The 19,733-nt window shown below is 41.1% G+C and overlaps 1 protein-coding gene and 1 pseudogene across 2 annotated transcripts in view; one reads left to right on the top strand and one right to left on the bottom strand.

Moving 5' to 3' along the window:
• Positions 1-16,191, top strand: part of LOC141426347 (uncharacterized) — a 27,029-nt pseudogene extending 10,838 nt beyond the window's left edge. Inside the window, exons 2-3 of the transcript XR_012451227.1 lie at positions 13,500-13,646; positions 14,669-16,191. The product of XR_012451227.1 is annotated as an uncharacterized protein (transcript). The remainder of the gene's footprint in view (positions 1-13,499; positions 13,647-14,668) is intronic.
• LOC141445686 (laminin subunit alpha-1-like) overlaps positions 15,465-19,733 on the bottom strand; it is a 59,735-nt gene continuing 55,466 nt past the window's right edge. The window contains exon 38 of the mRNA XM_074111574.1: positions 15,465-19,733. Coding sequence (XP_073967675.1) covers positions 19,591-19,733 — 143 coding nt within the window. The 3' untranslated portion in view covers positions 15,465-19,590.

Genomic DNA, 19,733 nt, shown 5'->3' with positions numbered 1-19,733 from the left:
TTTTGGAAGTAATAAAATTTGCACGAAAGCAAAAGGCGCATAAAGCGCGCGAAATTCAAACGTACTTATTGGCGTTACCATTTCCTCCCCCGTTAAAGGGTTGCCTTTACAAACATTACATTATAATAAAGGAGCAAACACTCGGCAATTTATGCTTAGCTAACTAAGAATTAAAATTTAAGATCTACATATAGTCTGGAAACTCAATAACTAACTATTACTACTAGCTACCTACGACTAAAATTATTGAGCAAAGGGAGCTGCAGACTTATTGACTAGGTAATGGGCATAATCGAACAACGGGGCGCGTAAAAGTACCTTAGTGTCCTAACAGTAACAACACGCGTAGTACCATCCTTCGAGGGATGAACAGCGTCCACTATACCCAAAGGCCAAGAAAAGGTGGTATGTTGTCGGTTATAATGACAACAACTGTACCTATTTGAATAGGCGTGGTTGGTGTTGTCACTTCGCGCGAGATTGCAATTGATGCAAGTACTCAACTCGCCATCGCTGCCAGAAACTTTTTACAATTTTGTCGAGGAGAGAATATCTCTCTTGCAAATTTAAGTTTTCCACATACGGAGTGGGCAAGGAGAGTAGTGGCGCTGTGTGGAGAAAATGAGCCGGCGTGAGTGCAGCAGGCTCTGCGGGGTCGCTACTCATAGCAGTGAGCGGGCGCGAGTTTACAAGTGCCTCGACCTGGGCTAGCACAGTCAGCAGCTCCTCGTAAGACAATATCTGCTGTCCAACGACCTTGAACAGATGATTCTTAACGAGCTTAACCATACTTTCCCAACTTCCTCCGAAATGGGGAGATGCGGGTGGATTGAATTTCCAATCAATGCGATTTTCCGAAAGTTGGTTTTCAAAGTGGGGTCGGTACTGGTCGAGAAACTTGTAAAGGTCACGTAAGTATGATCGGCAGCCAATGAAATTGGTTCCTTGGTCCGAGTACATACATTGTACTGGACCGCGACGCGATAAAAAAACGCTTTAATGCTGACAAGAAATTGGCAGTACTCAACTCTGTCGCTATCTCTATATGGAGACAACGTGTCGTGAGGCACGTGAAAATACACAGCCATGCTTTGCGGCTTTTGACGCCTCGTCCACGCACTGGCGTATACTGGATAGGACCAGCGTAGTCGCATCCTGTGTGCGTGAAAGGCTTAACTGCTTGATTGACGCGGCAATCCGGCAAGTCAGCCATGAGCGGCAAAGAAGGTCGTGGTTTTGCTCTAAAGCAAGTGTTGCAGTTGTGGATGCGATGACGGATTACTCGTCGAGCGGCGAGTATCCAGTACTGACACCTGAGTAAGGACATCAGTAGTTCGGGGCCGGCATGCAAATGCTTCTTGATTAATCAACTACCATATCCACGACGTGATCGCGACGCGGGAACACAAACGGATGTTTCTGCACGTAATCAATTTTAGCATTTGTCAGACGGCCGCCAACGCGAATTAAACCGTCCTCGTCTAAAACGGATGCAGCTTTTGTAATGTGGGAGAACATTTCTCTTTTTCAAATTTTGAATGTCTTGTCTGAAGTGAACATTCTGAAGAGAGGTTATAATTTTCTTTTCCGCTACTTCCAGTCAGATCTGGAAACCGTCGCTCTGCGCGGCAGTAATTTTAAGAAACGGCATACGTAAACCGTGATTCGCAATAGTTTTGACCAAGATGAGGTCCCGCTGTGCGAGTGTGTAAAGGGGAGACTCGGCACTATCCGTAGTGACGGCATGTGCTAGTGGCTTTAGTTCAGGTATTTCACCTTCACCGACGGCATCGCGATCGTGTTCTTTTATGGGCCACTCTGTCGGATCATTCAAAACCCATGGCGGTCCCTGGTACCACAGCGGATGGCCTATAAGCTTCGCGGGCGAGAGGCCACGTGATAAACAGTCAGCCGGGTTCTGAACTCCAGCTACGTGGTGGAAGCAATCGGCGGGTACGTTCTCAACTATCTTTACGACGCGATTGGCCACAAACGTTTGCCAGCGGTGAGGAGATGAATTAATCCAGCAAAGAACGATCTTCGAGTCAGTGAAGGCATAGATCTGATTGATTTTATAGCGTGGTTCGAAGTTATCTAACACCGTACGCATGAGCTTCGAGAGCAGAACTGCAGCGCAAAGCTCCAGTCTCGCTACAGAAGCGGTTTTCAGCGGTGCTACTTTTGATTTTGAACACACCAGCTGAACCGTCACGTCAGCTCCATTAGCGACCCTAAGGTACACGACGCCACCGTAAGCACGCTCGCTAGCGTCTCCGAAACCTAAAAGCATCGCGGTGCAACTTGCACTACCCCGAGATGGCGCGGTATACGAATCTCGTTAAGTCTCGGCAGCTCAGCACAAAACTGGTCCCACAATTCGACAATACGCTGTGGAGCGTTTCATCCCAGTCACACTTTATCAGCCATAGCTCCTGAATAAGAAGCTTTGCGTACAAAATGGTGGGAGCTACTAAGCCCACGTTGTCCCACAGACGTGCTACGGTTGACAGTATGGCCTTTTGGTACACGCTGTATCAGGTTCATTGACCTTGAAATAAAAGAAGTCCCCTACTTATTCCAATGTAGACCGAGGATTTTTTGAGGAACACCTTTATCTATTTCGAGCTCTGTGGACGCTCGGTGCGAAGCAGGGATCTCACGCACACGCTTTCCGAATTGCACGTCCACTTGACAAGATCAAACTGACCACGTTTGAATAGATTTATGAGCTCTTTGCTCGCAGCTATAGCCACGTCACGCCGAGTCGTCAGCCATAATGCTGAAACAGACGTCATCCATATAGGTAGAGGTAGACGCTATGGTCGCCGCGATAGGGAACTGATCGCCGTCATCCGCGATAAGCTGATGCACTACGCGCAGCGCGTGAAATGGGCTCGACTTCATGCCGAAGCATACTCGGTTAAACTCATAGGTACTCATGGGGTCTTGCGGATGAAATCGGAACAAGATCCGTTTGAAAACGGCGATCGGATTCATGCACTCCTATCTGCAAATACATTTGACGACAGTCTGCGGTAAGGGCGATTTTAAATAACCTAAAGTTTAGAAGTATACAAAAAAGATCACCCTGTAGATTCGGCCCGAGTGCAAGACGTCATTGAGAGACATGCCTGTTGTCGTTTTGCAGCTCGAATCTAAAACCATGCGAATTTCGTAGTATCCTTGTCGCTACGAATAACTACAAGGGTCGGTATAAAATATCCGACACTATTTACGTCAGTCGTTACCTCCGATAAGTATCCCTTATTGACGTATTCGCGAATGATATCGTCAAAGGCGGTACGTAACGCGCTGGATGCCTCCAGCTTTCTTTCGAGGCATAAAAACCTGCGATAGCGGCGGTATGAGAATCACCCAACTTATACACGTCATCACTAAAAGGCAACGCAACAGTGTACCTACCACTATCATCGCGAGTAGTGGTGGTGCGAAAGTGATGTTCACATTCCAGGTCATCGCGACTGTGAGCGGGCGGAGCGGTAACCTCTTCAAGCTCCCAGAACTTCTTAAGAACTTGGTCCAACGGCGACTCATGGACGACAGCGCAACAAGCAGTAGTGAATTTATATTTATATGGGCCTGTACTACGGCAGGAACTGAACCCATCATAATATAACCCAATACTGTTGTATAGCGGCGGGGTATGTCGGGTACACTGCTATGTACCATGTTAGGTAGCAACAGGTGCGGAAATATAGATGCGCCGAGTAGCACATCCACCGAGGCGGGCGACGCGAACGACTCATCGGCCAGGAGCGAATATGTGGGACAACATGGATACGTTCACGGGCACCGTCGGCAGGTTGTCCGTGATACGGTCTACTACGAGCCCCGATACATCAAAACTAGTATTTTCGTTAAATCGCGAATATATCTTAAAGTCAGCCGTGCCTTTAATAGATTTTTCCGCGCCGCCTATACCGCGAACAATCATGCGAGATTTTTTATTGTAGTTCAAACCCAAACGTGTGCAACACTCCTGAGTAATAAAATTACTTTGAGATGCCGAATCTAACAAACATCTAATTATTTGTGATTTGCCACTACTATCGTAGATTAACACTTGAGCGGTAGAGAGCAATATCGTTGTACGTTGTATACATTGCGCGTTTTGTATGGTGACCTTATCAGGAACGCCACTCACATGCGCGGCAATGGACGTGTTACACGACGTTATTGCGTCATTCGGCAATGGCGGCGGGCGAGACTCAATAGCGGGCTGCGCGGGATGTGGCGGCGGCGAGCCGACCGCCGGGCCGGGCGACGTTTCATTATGAACTTTATCCCTATGCAATAAGGTGTGATGTTTCTGTTGGCAGTTGCGACACTTTGAGTTTGAACCACAATCACGGCATCGATGTTTCAAACTTAAACAATTAATGCATCCATTATTTTCTTTAACGCATTTGAAACGTTCAACTGGCGTCATAGTACTGAACGTGGGACATTTAAAGAAATGTTCGTGTACGATATTCTGACACAGACACTTAGTAGGTATCGCGCTGGCTACGTAACTCTGAGCGTTAGGCATCTTCGCTTCGCTTCGCTTAAGTTTAGGCGGTTGCGTGTTACTGAAAAGATCGCGACGGGCCTGCACTAATGCTAGGCTGCGTATTTTGATACACTCTATACTGACTTTTGATGAAATCAGAAAGATTACCGAACGTCGGCATTTTCACGTCGCGATATTTCATTTCGAACGCGAGGACCGTTTCGTCGTCCAACTTTTTTAAGGCGGTGTGTAAAAACATGTAATCCGCCAGATCATTCAGATTAAGATGCTTAATTGCATTCGCGGCCGTGACAAACTTATCCATAAATAGTTGTAAGTTGGACGAAGAAGCGGGGCCAGTCATTTTAAAGTTATTTATTTGGTCTAAATAAGTGGACGCGAGCGTCCGTGTGTCCTGATACCTATCAACCAGACAGCTGACGATCAGCTGATAGTTATCAGCGCACGGCGTTATTCCCGAGAACACAGCCTGGGCCCTTGGCGACAACTTGCCTATTAAATAATACAGTTTGTCGTCATCTGACAGCGATGGGTTGTTATGCACTCTTGACTTAAAACTTGCATAAAATAGAGGCCAATTTCGTATATCACCGTCAAATGACATGAGCTCCAATGGAGGTAAAGCAGGTAATTTAGGCATGATTGGACCGAGTTCTGCCCTCGAAGGTGTTTCGCATTGTTGTATCACACGCTTAATGCGGCAGAACATTTCTTCGAAAGCAATAATTGGCTGGTAATTAGGTTTCGCGCCAATTTTGTTTTTAAGCAATGTTTGATTATACTCATTAACTAAATTTTTAAACTCTGTGCGAACTTCATCGATAGTCGCGACGGAGCAGAGGAATTTCTCTTTAAGCTCTGAGCTCGTGTGAGCTTTAAGGGCACTTTCGTATATGTTTTGAACTAATTGAAAAAGGATATTACGTCGCTCTTCCAACATAAACAAATCAGACTCGTAATCCATGTTTAAGTCTTTACTATCGCCAGAACTACTTTCATTTTGTTTAGCCATAGCGACACGCGAAAATATCGTTTATACAACCAGTGGGTATGGTCAGTATGGGTATGTACCTATATGCCTACAGAGCGGCGAGGCGAGGCGCGTGCGGCGAGCGCTCTCGATGCCCGTATACGCACGTATATATAGCTACCTAGCGACGAGTGGGTATGCCGCTCGTTTTAAAACGAAAAGGTTAGGTAGGTAGTTACCCAAACTGCTGTTACAATTTATAGTTAATGTAGGATAAGTTAGCGGTTAGATATTATGTTTTAGGATAACTTAGCGGTTAGATATTATGTTTTAGGTAAGTTAGCGGTAAGATATTATGTTTTAAACTAGCAAAAGAACTAAATATTTTAAAGCACGAATGCAGTACAAAATATAACGTTTCCTTATAGTAACTTATTAAACAAATGTTAAAACCTACGAATAGGATTTATTTAACTTATAGATAATAACCTAAACGACGGTGTTTTAGGCAATACCTATAAGGCGGGAGTAAATGGATACGTATTAGTATTTAAACCTATGTATCTTAAGTGTAGAACTAAACGAATTTAGCCTAAAACTAGCGGTTTTTATTTTAGGTTATGGAATAAAAACCTAACTAGATGCTGGTAGGTTAATACCTATCCAGGCTCGAAGGAACCAAAAATGTTAGCGCGGAAGGAACGAGAGTCAGGAATTGGAAAACCTGATGCGAGGCACGGAGAAACGAAGGTTTCTATACGGCCTGAGGTGTAGGTATGGAGGAACAGCCACCAGCAAGAGTGGACTGTATTTAATAAAGGGGTTATGGTAGACAATCTACGTTGGCAGTCAGTGGTAGATGGAAGAGCACGCCTACCTTGAGGATCCTTGCGTAGCTCCCAGTGCACGATGTCCAGGGTCCAGGGTCCAGCGTCCAAGGACGGAGCGGACCAGAACAATCCAGTAGGGCGTAGCCCGTTCGTTTCACCACTAAACAGCACCAAGTGTTCGTAAAAAGTCTAAAACGGTGGCCACCTCAGCTTCCTTCACCAAGTAGCACTCGCGACGAATCGAGAGGCACCAAAAATGGAACAAAGTCCTGAATTCCAATATTTTACAGCGACAAGATCATGCGCGTGTCGACATTTCTCTCGAACTCCTTCTATCTCCATGTTGGCTGGCGCTCGGCGAGCCGCGTTTAAATCCGCCAATCAGGGCGCGCTCCTGTCGCGCGCGCGATGCGATAGAAGATACGTAGGCGTGCGGGGAGGGAAAAGGACATAGGATATGGTGGTTATACTGACTGCCAACCTAAGCAACTTTTTGGAAGCAGTTTAATTCAGTGTTTTGGAAGTAATAAAATTTGCACGAAAGCAAAAGGCGCATTAAAGCGCGCGAAATTCAAACGTACTTATTTGGCGTAACCAATGCTACTTAAGCAGCAGCACTATATAGATATGGTTTCACGGGATACCCGTAAAAGTAACAAATTTGGAGTTGAAATAAAAAATACAAAAAGACTCCAAAAATCAATCATATAGTGTATAAGACTGTTTTCTTGCTACAGCGACATTGCACGCAATGTTCCAATGCAAGTGCAATGTTCCTCTAGGGTTGAGGAAAAAATGAACGTTCAGAAAGTATGTTAGTTACTAAATACTGTAGTGTGCACTCACACACCTCCACTCCATCCCTTTATATATCATGTACTCTTAGGCTTAAAGGTCACAGCTCATTAGAGCCACCCGGCACCCGACCAGCACCGCCTCGACTTTCGGCGTCCACTCGTTGTCGGCAGGCGGTCCACGGGTGAACGCCGCGTTGACGAGTGGACCTTGCGTGGTCCATGAATTTCCTAGTAGTCACTATGGCGGTGAGCAGCGGGCTGTCACCGAGTGGTCCACTCGCCGTCTGCGCGTGGCAACCTCGCGAGTGAGACGACGCGGTGACGCTACGGAGTTGATCTAGTGAGCGAATACCCATACAAATCCATATGAAGAATACTAACTGCTCGAGGCGAGGCGGTGCTGGTCGGGTGCCGGCAGGCTGTAATGAGCTATGACCTTAAATTCTCAGTAATAAGCTACAATTTAAACGAGCTTGACGTATCCTTAACGCCCAACCCCACAATACCGTACCTACATGGGTACTTCCCCGGTTCATTAGAACTGCTAAATTGTTTTTCCATTGGGATTTTTTACCCAATTCGGCTGTTCTTTTTGCTAACCGTACGATCAATGTTAATTGTGTACATTCTTTACTTTCAAGTCAGTCATACAATTTTACCTAAACAGGTGCAATTTTAAACAAACGTTACAAGTTAATGGGGTAGTGTCCTAAAAAATACATTTAATTAGTCTGCTAGGATTATCAGCTTAATTAGACACTTATTTTTAGTTTGATAACTAAATAAAAAAATATGAAGATATAGCCGGTTCAAGTCCGCGTGACGTCACATTTGACATTTACCACGACCTTTACGGTGAAGGCAAACATCGTGAGGCAACCTGCACATACCTGCCAAGCAATTCAATGATGTGTGAAATTCCCAATCCTCACTGAGCCCGCGTGGGAACTACACATTCTGAGAGGAGGCCTGTGCCCAGCAGTGGTATGTATCTAGGCTGGGATGATAAAATTCCAACTGGGTAGACGTGAAGCCCTACCAGCGAAATCATTGTGATACTGTGACAAAGTTCTATGACTAGTCTCGACTGGAGTCAAAGATTCGTCTGTCTGTACTAGCCGATAACGAGTTAATGCATAATTTGTTAAAACAACCGGCCGGGGAAGTCCCTCACAGTCTCCGTTGTTTCTGTTAGTTACTTTACCTCTTGAATTGTTCCTTATCGTTTATAAGAAATGTAACAATTTTAACTGTTATTGTTATTTGAACGGAAGTGATTTGGCTTTTATCTAACAGCAGAAACTTTTGACGCTTAGATAATACGTTACAATAATTAGAATCAAATAATATTATATTTAAAAAAGCTGTGAAAGTCTAGCGGTTTGGTCTATGGTTTATAGGTTTACAAGTTTATAAAAGAAGAGCGTGGGTTCAAATCTAAAATAACACCTCTGAGTTGAAATTTATGTACGAAATGACTTTACTTTAAATAGAGCTATGAGTATTTCCATAAAAACATTTTAAAAAAGGGCATACTCCTGCGAAATGTGTGCGATTTTCCCACACTGAGAACTACCTACATCCTTTTTGCAAGCTTTCATTTAGCTTGCCCTGTTTGTTTATTTATTTATATATCTTTGTTTGTATATCTTGGAAGCTAAATTTGACCCACTCCAGTGGTCAGATTGACTAGAAATTTGTCATACTTATGTCAATCGGTCACAATAATATTCTGGTCCAGCCAGGATCATCTCCGCAGGAGGGAACTCCTCAATGGTAATTGCATCGACTTGAAATTTGGTACGGAAATATAGTTTAGATGACAAAGCAAGTACAGTCAACAAAAAGTACCTACAGTCCCAAAAAGCTCGTATTAAAAATTATATTTTTAACAAAAACTTATTTATAAAACTACACATGTTTTTGCTGGCGGTGACAAAATAATGCTTATATTATCAAAAGCATTAAATATCGTTCTCGTCAAAACTAAGTTTGATGTTGTTGTAATTGTAATCGCCTATCGGGCTGTTGGCCGGTTTACGGGCTTACATTAGGTACATTTTAAATGGCACACTTTCGCATTGTTTTCGTTCAGTTCTTTATTGTCGTTGTAAAAACCACTTTGCTGCGGTTGAGTTTGATTCCGTCGAACTAATCAGTTCAGATTTTTGATTGTTATTCCGTGCGTGTGAAATTAGGAAAACTTACAGGTATTTGTTGAAGTAAGGTATTCAAAAACATATCCAAACAAAACTGTGGTTAAAATGAGTTTAACTAACGCCCGTCCTATTTACGCCCTGCGATAGCTCTAACAAGTAGATAGCGAACACAAATAGATAAAAAGATTAAAAATAAAATGTCTCTTTTCGTTTTTCGATGAGGAGTAATTACGACAGTACGAAAGTACTAAGCCCCGTGTGATCCCGTGTGGTGTCGGGTTCGAATTACACCTCTCCATTTCTTCCGTGGATGTCGTAAGAGGCGACTGAGGATATAGGTTAAGGTATACCCGTAGGCGACAGGCTAGCAAATCACTATTGTACCGTTTTTGTCCAACTTAAAAACCTAAAATTGCTAAAAGTGGCTCCGAAGCGGTAACGTTTCGTGTGCTCTGCCTACTCCATTTGGGAATACAGGCGTGATGTTTATGTATGTATATGTATATGTATGTATGTAAAAGTACTAAGCAAATCTCGGGCTCTACGAGTATTTCAGGTACAAAATCCTTAAATAACTTTGTTACAATCCCACAAATCTTTATCTAGTTTGTTTGTTTGTTTGTGTCATTCCCGATAACCTCCTTCAAACTCAAGAATTATTAAAGATAACAAAAATATTTGCCTGGTTTAAGAGAATCTTTGTGGTGCTTGCGTACTTATCTATATAAAAAACAAGCGTTTATTTGATGTAACGGGTCATTAACACTTGTAAGATGCCGGCTTGTACGCCGTGTGTTCAGCTGTGCCATTCTTGAATAGCAAGGGCAGGGTAAAGACAGAGCTTTATGCTTTTAATTAACGTACTATACACGACAGTCGCTCACGAAAACCTGCGACTTTTGTGTAGAGGCGGCCCGACAGAAGCTGATGAGACGGCGGTGGTTTTCAATTATGTTTGTTCATCATTCCATCATCATTCCCAGCCTATATACGTCCCACTGCCACAGGCCTCCTCTCAGAACAAGAGGGCTTGGGCCATAGTTCCCACGCGGGCCAGTGCGGATTTGGATTCACACGCACCATTGAATTTCTTCGCAGGTTTGTGCAGGTTTCCTCACGATGTTTTCCTTCACCGCAAGCTCGTGGTAAATTCAAATGTAATTCCGCACATGAATTCGAAAACTCAGAGTGCGAGCCGGGTTTAACCACGACCTCTGTTTGAGAGGCGATTGGTCAAACCACTAGGCCACCACGGCTTTTTTTTATGTTATTGCGTATAAATTACAAATAGCGGGCACACTACGCGGAAGATCGGTCGTTCCGCGTAGTATGCAATCCGCAACGGAATCTGCGACGGAATTTCCGTCAAGTGTTTTGTTTATGTTTGTTCCACTACAAAAATTAGCAAAATATAGATAGATAGATCAATGTTTACCTTCTAAAAATACATAATAAGCACATGTCAGGCAATTATTAGAAACTAGCGTTTACCCGCGGCTTCGCACGCGTAAATCATTAGATACAGCAAGTCAATTGAAATTCCGGGATTTTATTAAATTCTCGTGGGAATTCCCTAAAATTAAATCGGTTTTAATTGGCGTTATATTATAACAACCATGCCAAATTTCATGACTCAAAACCCAGCGGTTGTTATTTCGAGGGTTTATCCCTATCCCGTAAGAATAGCGGGATAAAAAGTAGCTTATGTGTTATTCCAGATGTCCAGCTATCTACATACCATATTTCATGACTCTAAGCCCAGCGGTTTTTATTACAAGATTTTATCCCCATCCCGTGGGAATATCGGGATAAAAAGTATCCTATGTTTTAATCCAGGTTATAAACTGACTTTTCACCAAATTTCATCCAAATCCGTCCAGCCGTTTCAGCGTGAAGAAGTAACAAACATACTCACTCACTCACTCACAAACTTTTACATTTATAATATTAGTAGGATTCACGAAAGGATCTAAATATTATTGATTAATTCCACGGATCACGGACAAGTTATATCAGGTAGGTTGGTTAGGTAGTTGGATCGTCAAATTAATGTATAATACCTAGCTGTCGAAACACAATTAAATGTTAGCCAAAAATGACAATGTAAATAAGAATTACGCTGGGAGGACAGTGTCCAGACGGATCTGCGACGTCTCCAAGTCGACGACTGGCAAGAGGCTGCGCACGATCGGGACAGTAGTTTATTTAAATAAGAATTAAATTAAAAAAATATATAACAATGAACATGGAAATTAAATTAAAATTACAATTTCGGTGACAAATTTAGGAAATAGGACAATTTATCAAATAAACAGTGAAATAATGTTGCTACCTCTCAATGTAGTCTTAAGTTACAAAAACGTTATCTTATGATGGTGAAGATTTATTAATAAATTAAATTCTTAATTAATACATTGTATCTAGATAATGACATTTAAAAAAACGGATCTATGCTCTGGAATTCTTTTGCAGCAATAATTGAGCTGAAAAAAACAATTTTAACATGATCCTATGTGCCTCCACAGTAGCGGGCTAGCAGAACGATTACATCGAACAATTAGAAAATTAAATGTTGCTTTTGATCTGATCTTATCTGAAATATTGCTTCAATATTTATATTTCTGTAATGTCTTTCGTCACGTAGATATAAAAATATGGTATTGTTTATATTGAATAAGTTAGAAATGTCCAGCAGATGAACGATTATAACATGCATTTGATATCTGGACGCGTGACCTCACCGTGTTCCCTTATCGCTGGCCTGGCGAACTGGGCTGATACTAAAAGCACGATAATTGTTGTAAAATAGAAGGAAATACTGACTAAATGATTAATTCATAGTAAATGAAGATTTATATATGTTTGTAAAATTTGTCATTTTAGCCCATATGACAAAAAGCTAATTGTATGAGAATCACACTGTATCATAACTCTGCCCGTTTTAGAAAACTTAAAAAAAACTATACGGTTTTTTTTCTAATTTTAACCGTCACAAGTAGAAAAAAAACTTTTGTCTAGAAACTACTAACCTAACCCTATATCAACTTTATAGGTTTATGATTGTTATTAATGCTAAAATTAAGATCAGTAGGTAAGTGTTTGACTCACAACTTGCTAGAGATGATTAAATACTAATTTCTCAAAATCTTTGACTTATAGTTCTACATAAGCCGTGGTGGTCTAGAAGCCGTGGTGGCCTAGTGGTTTGACCTATCGCCTCTCAAACAGAGGGTCGTGGGTTCAAACCCCGGCTCGCACCTCTGAGTTTTTCGAAATTCATGTGCAGAATTACATTTGAAGTTTACCACGAGCTTTGCGGTGAAGGAAAACATCGTGAGGAAACCTGAACACACCTGCGAAGCGATTCAATGGTGCGTGTGAAGTTCCCAATCCGCACTGGGCCCGCGTGGGAACTATGGCCCAAGCCCTCTTGTTCTGAGAGGAGGCCTGTGCCCAGCAGTGGGACGTTTACAGGCTGGGATGATGATGATGATGGGATGATCATCTACATAATATTGATTTCCTTACTTTCCGCTAACGTAGCCTGAATGCACACAGACAGACAATAGTTCCCTTTGTGTTGCATACTGTGCGTTGTAGTGTAGTTGATCTTGTTAGGTCGAATGAGTCATGTCGCATTATTGTTTAGTTCAGTACGAGAGTTGACAAACGGATGACATTATGCAACTTTCTCAAGTTGGTAGGAACTTCTCTGTTTTTTAGCATTAACTGTAAGATGACAAATATGTCTTGGCTTGCTTGGCTTGGGAATTTTGAAAATTCCCTTCTTATTTCATGTCAATATCGTGAAGGGAATACTGGTTCGTTTCCCGGTTATGTGTGACGGTTTAAGAGAAATTGAATGCCATTTTTATTAAATCTAAAATCGAAAGCATGGTTCCTAAAAAAAAAGATTTCGTTTTTACTTATAGTTTCTGACTTCTCCATACTGAGCCATTTGGATTGATCATCCTGCTGTATAGTGGCCGTTATGACGTAGGGGGCGTTTTGATGCAGTGGTCTTTTAACTACAGTGAACGCAATAAGAGCGAAGAAGACGTCGATCGGCTCGGCCGACGCGAAACGACGGTTACCGACGGGAAGATGTCTTTTTCGCTCTTATTGCGTGGACATAAAGCGTTTATTGCATCTATAGATGTGAGGACACCCTTAGCCAACCCCTTTAACGCGTGTGTGCATCATTTCCAGCCCGCGACTGCGCCGGCGGCGACATCCCGGACGCGGTCCCGATCGCGGTGGGCTGCGCGCTCGGAGGCATGGTCGTGGTCGTGCTCATTGCGTACCTGGTGGCGCGCCGCCGCTCCGCCGCGCGCGGGTACCTCTCCATGTGAACAGGTCAGTGCGCTTTTTAACCGACTGCCCGAATGAGGGTTATGTTTTTACAATTCAGTACGTCGAAAGGAAAATGCGGAATCCTTGTAGTATCACATGGAGGTTGGCTGTCCGTCTACCTCTCCATGTGAACAGGTCAGTGCGCTTTTTAACCGACTGCCCGAATGAGGGTTATGTTTTTACAATTCAGTACGACGAAAGGAAAATGCGGAATCCTTGTAGTATCACATGGAGGTTGGCTGTCCGTCTGTCATAGTCGATTTTTTCCGAAATTACTGAACCGATAGAGGTTAAAATTGGTTGCGAGTGTGACCGAAACACGGATGCGTAAATGTAAAAAAATGCGAACTAGGTATATCGTGTGACTTGAAATGAAAGCTTGTTGTGAGAATCTCAAATATATTTTATTTATAATTTTAAGATGAATCATTTTGAACTTATTTAAGGAAATAGGCGATAATTGACCATTCCTCTCTTATTTCCGAATGGTACGGGATCTGCAAGTTTATTTACGTCATCATCAAGTACCACATCGGGACAATTATAAGTCATATTCATATATTATAGGTGAAAACTAAATGTCTAGATGGTGCTTACGTCAGCAATTTTTTTTTTGCAAAATGTAGTAGGTAGGATTAGATTCTTTTCTGACTTTCGCTGGGAGGGTTTGGGGTTTAAAATATTTCTGCTGACGCAAAACTTGAATGGCCCCCTTGGCAATGCTGTTTTGCCTAACGCACTTGAAATCGACCACTTCTTTCTGTCAAGTCAAAGGGTATGGGATGAGGATAGAAAGAGACGATGAATGCAATCGCTAGCGCCTATGAGTAAGACAATACAGCCTCTGGTCTTATGTCTCACAGAAGTGAATGTGCAAGTGACCAAGACAAACGAATGTTAATTTAACTATAACTTGGCACGCCTTGAGAAAGGAGGTCCGTGCAAAATGTTGTTTGTATCCTCTGTTTACGATAATACTTATGACAATGACATGAAATAATAAATATAATGTGTTATTGTTTCAGATTATACAACTCTGAAGTGAATATGACGTAGTCGACGTAATATTTATAGATACAGGTAACAATCATCGCATTTACCTAACCCCTAAAGGCATCCTACTGTGGTAAAACATCATAAGAAGTATAATTATTCCCATTATAACATTATTATTGTAAACGGTACGATGTTCGCGACGTGATTTGCTCAAGGAATTTATTTTTGTTTTATTTTTTAATGCTGGCAACACGCTTTTTTTGGACGAACTGTTGTTAGTGTGAATTGGGCACTGTTTTGGTGCGTGTCAATAAAATGGCTTTTGAAAGCTGAGGCTGTTGCCTTCTCGCTCCCACTCATGCCGTTAGAGATAGAGCCATACATAACTTATAACGTCGCCATATTTTAAAACTGAAAATTTGTAACAGTGTGAATAGTCCACTGAAGATGCAATTATTTTTATTTCTGTGTAAATTATTTTAACTTGTCAGATATAAATGATAGTAAATGTTAAGAACAATTACTCTTCAGTTTCTAGAACTATTGATTGATTCTGTTTTGTGGCGTCCTTGATAATGTTGTTTATTTTATAATTCATAGCATCGGCCATAATAATAGTTAAATTTTGAATTATAAAACATTTCCAAAAATGCTTTTAATATTAATTTTTAAATTGGACTGAGCGCAGCAAATGGAAACTATTACATATATGTATACATAGTGTGATGTTATTTAGTAAATACAAGTAGCAGATTTTTTATGATTATATATTTTTTGATTTTTAAGCTTGTATTATTTTTTAGTTTGCATTGATTTGTTTTTGTAATGATCCAAAGATTCCATAATTATCCAAATTGTGTTATACTTCAGTATAACGTGATTAATTGATCAATCTGTCTGTCCATTAAGTAAAGCGACCTAGATAGTTGTAAAGTAACAGTGTCTTTATTAGATATAATTAATACGTGTATGTATTCAAGAATATTCATTTAAGTAAGTGTAAAGTTGCACTGGGTAAACTGTCTCTATGAACACAGTACGCTTGTCTCGAAAGATTATTAAATACATGCTTGATTATGATTACAGTTTTTAGAAGTGTTACGTTTTCAGATGAATACAGTTAGCGAGTTTTAAGAACGTTTATTTTTGAAGAAGGCTAGTCTTACAAATTCTAAAGTCTTAACTTTGTTTCGGACATAGGTCGGTATTTAAGTTGACTGTTGCCGGTCGCATGCAGCGAAAGTGTTACCCAGTGACAAATAATAATTATCTCAATAAGTTTGATACTTGTGGGGATAATTTATTTGATTGTGCAATTTGGAAGGCATGGGTTCGCAGTCCTAATTCGGGTGATAGGTCACATTAAGGTCTATTAAAGCCTGTTTGCGACTAACTCTGGTATGCCACTGAATTTCGTCTTGTGCAACTCGATGGACTCAGGTTTATGTGCCACCTTCTTTACTGTACGTAGAATATGAGAGTTAGTCGCTAAAAAGTACCAAGTTTTGTGAGGAATGTAATACTGAAAATAAATGTTTTTTTATTGCCACAATCGACTTTTATTTTTCATACAAAGCAATACAATAAATAAGCATTTCATTATGTACAATTACACCTATATTTACACGTAACACTACTGAACACGACTTAATAAATTATATTGTGACGAATTAGAGGCCTTTAACTATTAAAGCTGATCCCTAATTTATTATTTATTTACAAATGCATAAACTACTGTTGTTTTCGACCTAAACCCTGAACACAGAAAGCGGAAGCGAAAACTGAATAGCAACTATGTAAATCCGCATCAAACATGCCTAACTTCTTTATTCAAAAAGTTAAACTTGTGGAACCTCTTCGTATGTAAAAAAACTGCATATTAAATGAAATGCACGTAAAAAATAGCTTGAACTTTGGCGCGCTTAAGGGCCAGTACAGACTGACTGCATTCCAACTGCCCATACTTTCAATTGCAGTCAGAGTGCAGTTGAAGTTCGATTGCTCGACATTGGCGTATGTAGGTTATTTTCCAGGGTGGCCTGGCCTGGATTTTGTGTGAAGAATAGAATTTAAAATCAGTAGCCCAACATACCAGCGAAGAGCATAAGAGCGTACCCCTATCTAAAAGGCCGGCAACACACTTGTGACTCTTCTGGTGTTGCAGGTGTCCATGGGCGACGGTAATCGTTTACCATCAGGCGATCCATTTGCTCGTTTAATATCCTGGGGTGGGCACGGCCCACCCGGCCCCCCTCTTTATACGCCTATGAGTGCCAACTGCAATCGAACTGTAACGAAAAACGTATGGGTAGTCTGCAGTTGCGGTTACGTTGCAGTTGGAGTGCAGTCCATCTGTACTGGCCCTATGGCATTTGAGAGGAGAAAACTAGTGATATGTCTGTCTGACAAGTGACAGAGACTAGCGTATAGGATAACAAGCTTAAATGAATGAAGGGGTATCTTTAATTTAGAGTACATTTGGAGCTTTGTTCAAAGAACACCATAATACAATTTTTCATATTTTAAGCTTCTTTAATATGCATTGACTAAGCCACAACGCTTTTACACTGCCTGTGTTCAGTATTGATACATCATTAAAAAATCATCGGATTAGTATAACTTATGACAATCTTAATTATTCTGTCAATTATGGCACTTATTGTAACTTTCAGGAAAATACATTTGTTTTGTATTATAACCATTTAGACAAAATATTATAAAGTACCTTCAAAATTTGACATTGGTTTTATTATAGGCAAGGATGATGCTAGCGTTCATACAACTAGTGACTAATACACAGGTAATATAATAAATGCAATTAAATTATTATGCATGACCTTCAATATTCCAAATTTTCTTAAAAAAATAAACTAAGTACGCACGCGACCCGACGTCCACCGGGACAATATATCCAAGATTTTATATTTAATTGAGGAACGGTTCCAATGAGGGCTACCGTTTTCGCGCTCACCAGTTGGCGCCACTGTAGACAAAGGTCCTGCCTGAAGTATAGTGGTTAGTTTGTTATTAGGGGCGTACAAACAAAATTAACATTTAAATCATATTTGATACCTCAAAACCGTACCATAAAAATATCGAGCATACCACAGTGTTGCGTAGTCCCGTTTTGTTGAAAAAAAGGGAGGACAAAGGTTTCCGATAGACAAAACTGTCTCAAAACACAGACATTCATTGCCCCGTAACGCATATTTGCCATAATCAATTTCAGGTATTGCAAAATATTCACAAAATTATTCTAATTATAAATAAACCCGTTCACCCAAAAACAGTGACATTTGACATTTCGGAGACCTCTTGCTACACTAGCGCCTCTAGTGGCGAACTCATACGCGATAGCCCTCATTAGTTCACAATAAAATCAGAACAAAATGCTTGACTGTTTTGAACGCTAATTCTTCTTATAGTTTTGTGGTCGGTATAGTCCAAGGGGTTTAAATTGTAAACTGTTCTTACAACCTATTATTAAAACAATTATGTACACTACACGAATACTGAACGGAATATTAAGTTAAGTACTCTATTATATACAGGTGAGTATTGTGTCCTCTATGTTTAATTAAAGGTGATGTTAAGTACGTATATACACTAGCCTCTATTATATTTATAGCCTCATTGAAGACTTGTCACGCTTCTCGACAAAGATGGCGTGGAACCGATTGTTGCTCTTTTTCTCACTACATAAATGAAAAGGATAGACTTCTCAAAAAAACAAAAGCATTTCAATATGCTCTTATTTGCTTGCTTGTTTGTTTGTTGAAGAAGTTCTTAATTCGACTCTTGTCTTTTGTATGTATCTTCATCGATACCTACCTCTGGCACTTATGGAACGATTTAGGGGCTGCTTCACCATCCATTGATTACTGTTAACTGACGGTTAAATGTGATGCTGTCTCTGTTTGTTTTGTTCGAATAGACGGAGACGGCATCACATTTAACCGTCAGTTAACACTAATCAGTGGGTGGTGACACAGCCCCTTTGAGTATTAGAGTGCCCGCAGACTTACAATTTTCAAGTTGGCCAACTAAATTGCCGTGTATACCAATAGACCAGTACCTTAATGATAGCCCGCATATTTTATCCTACTAAATCGTCCAACAAACGAATTAGACACCGATCTTATCAGAACGCCGATTCCCTTTCGACAAAGCCCAATTTAAAAGTTGTTCAACTATCGGCCGACTGCGTATTAGCACATACCCTATTCAAGCCGGCAAACTATCCAACTTAGTTGGTCAGTCGCACGGCAAAATGCAAGAGACTTAGAGTGCCCGCAGACTTACAATTATCGTTTTTGTTTTCGTCTTCTTTTTAATCACAGCAATTGAGCGTTCTTTTTCCACATTTGCACGCACACGTCGCTACAGTAGCAACACTGTTACCGACTAAATCAGTTAGGTTTGCGACTGGCAACTAACGCAATAAAGTTGGCCAGTTAAATTGCAAAAGTACGCAATTTAGTTCGATAGTCGGCCAACTTGAAATTGTATGTCTGCGGGCACTCTTTATTTTTTTTTCGATGTATACATCATAATCGGTTATTAATTGTAATTTGTATTCATATTTGTTAGAAAAAAAAGCGTAAGTAGCTTTTTCTGTGAAGTCACAGTGCAGGCAAAGCCGTGCTAAGTGGCTAGTCTTAAGGCACATTTGGTATTTTATCATGAAATTTGTCTGTCACGCGTTGTAAAGAAACCGGAAGCCTTACTGTCTAACGCTAGATCCCTCTCTCTCTCTCTCTCTCATCTCTTTCTACCCTCATTATACCTACCTGTGACGAAAAAAGTGGTGAAAACGATTGTCATTTATAGTGCATTAGACAATAAGGCTGGTTTAGATATTTTTATGGAAATGACAGCTGTCAACTTTGACGTTCTATGCAAGCTGCTGACATTTTGACGTATGGTAGTGATGTCCAAAAACCAGTGAAATTCACTGCGTAACCGGACACGAGTCTAGCAGCACATTGTGTAGGGTTTCCATGTCCTGCCACTTGCGCTTCTGACCTCCGACGGTGACGTCGCTGATGCAGCCCTTGAAGTTCTCTCTGGCGTCCGACGAATCTGCCATGCCTT

Source organism: Choristoneura fumiferana, chromosome 3 (assembly GCF_025370935.1).
Source record: "Choristoneura fumiferana chromosome 3, NRCan_CFum_1, whole genome shotgun sequence".
NCBI lineage: Eukaryota > Metazoa > Arthropoda > Insecta > Lepidoptera > Tortricidae > Choristoneura > Choristoneura fumiferana.
This window is presented reverse-complemented; position numbering and strand designations above follow the sequence as displayed.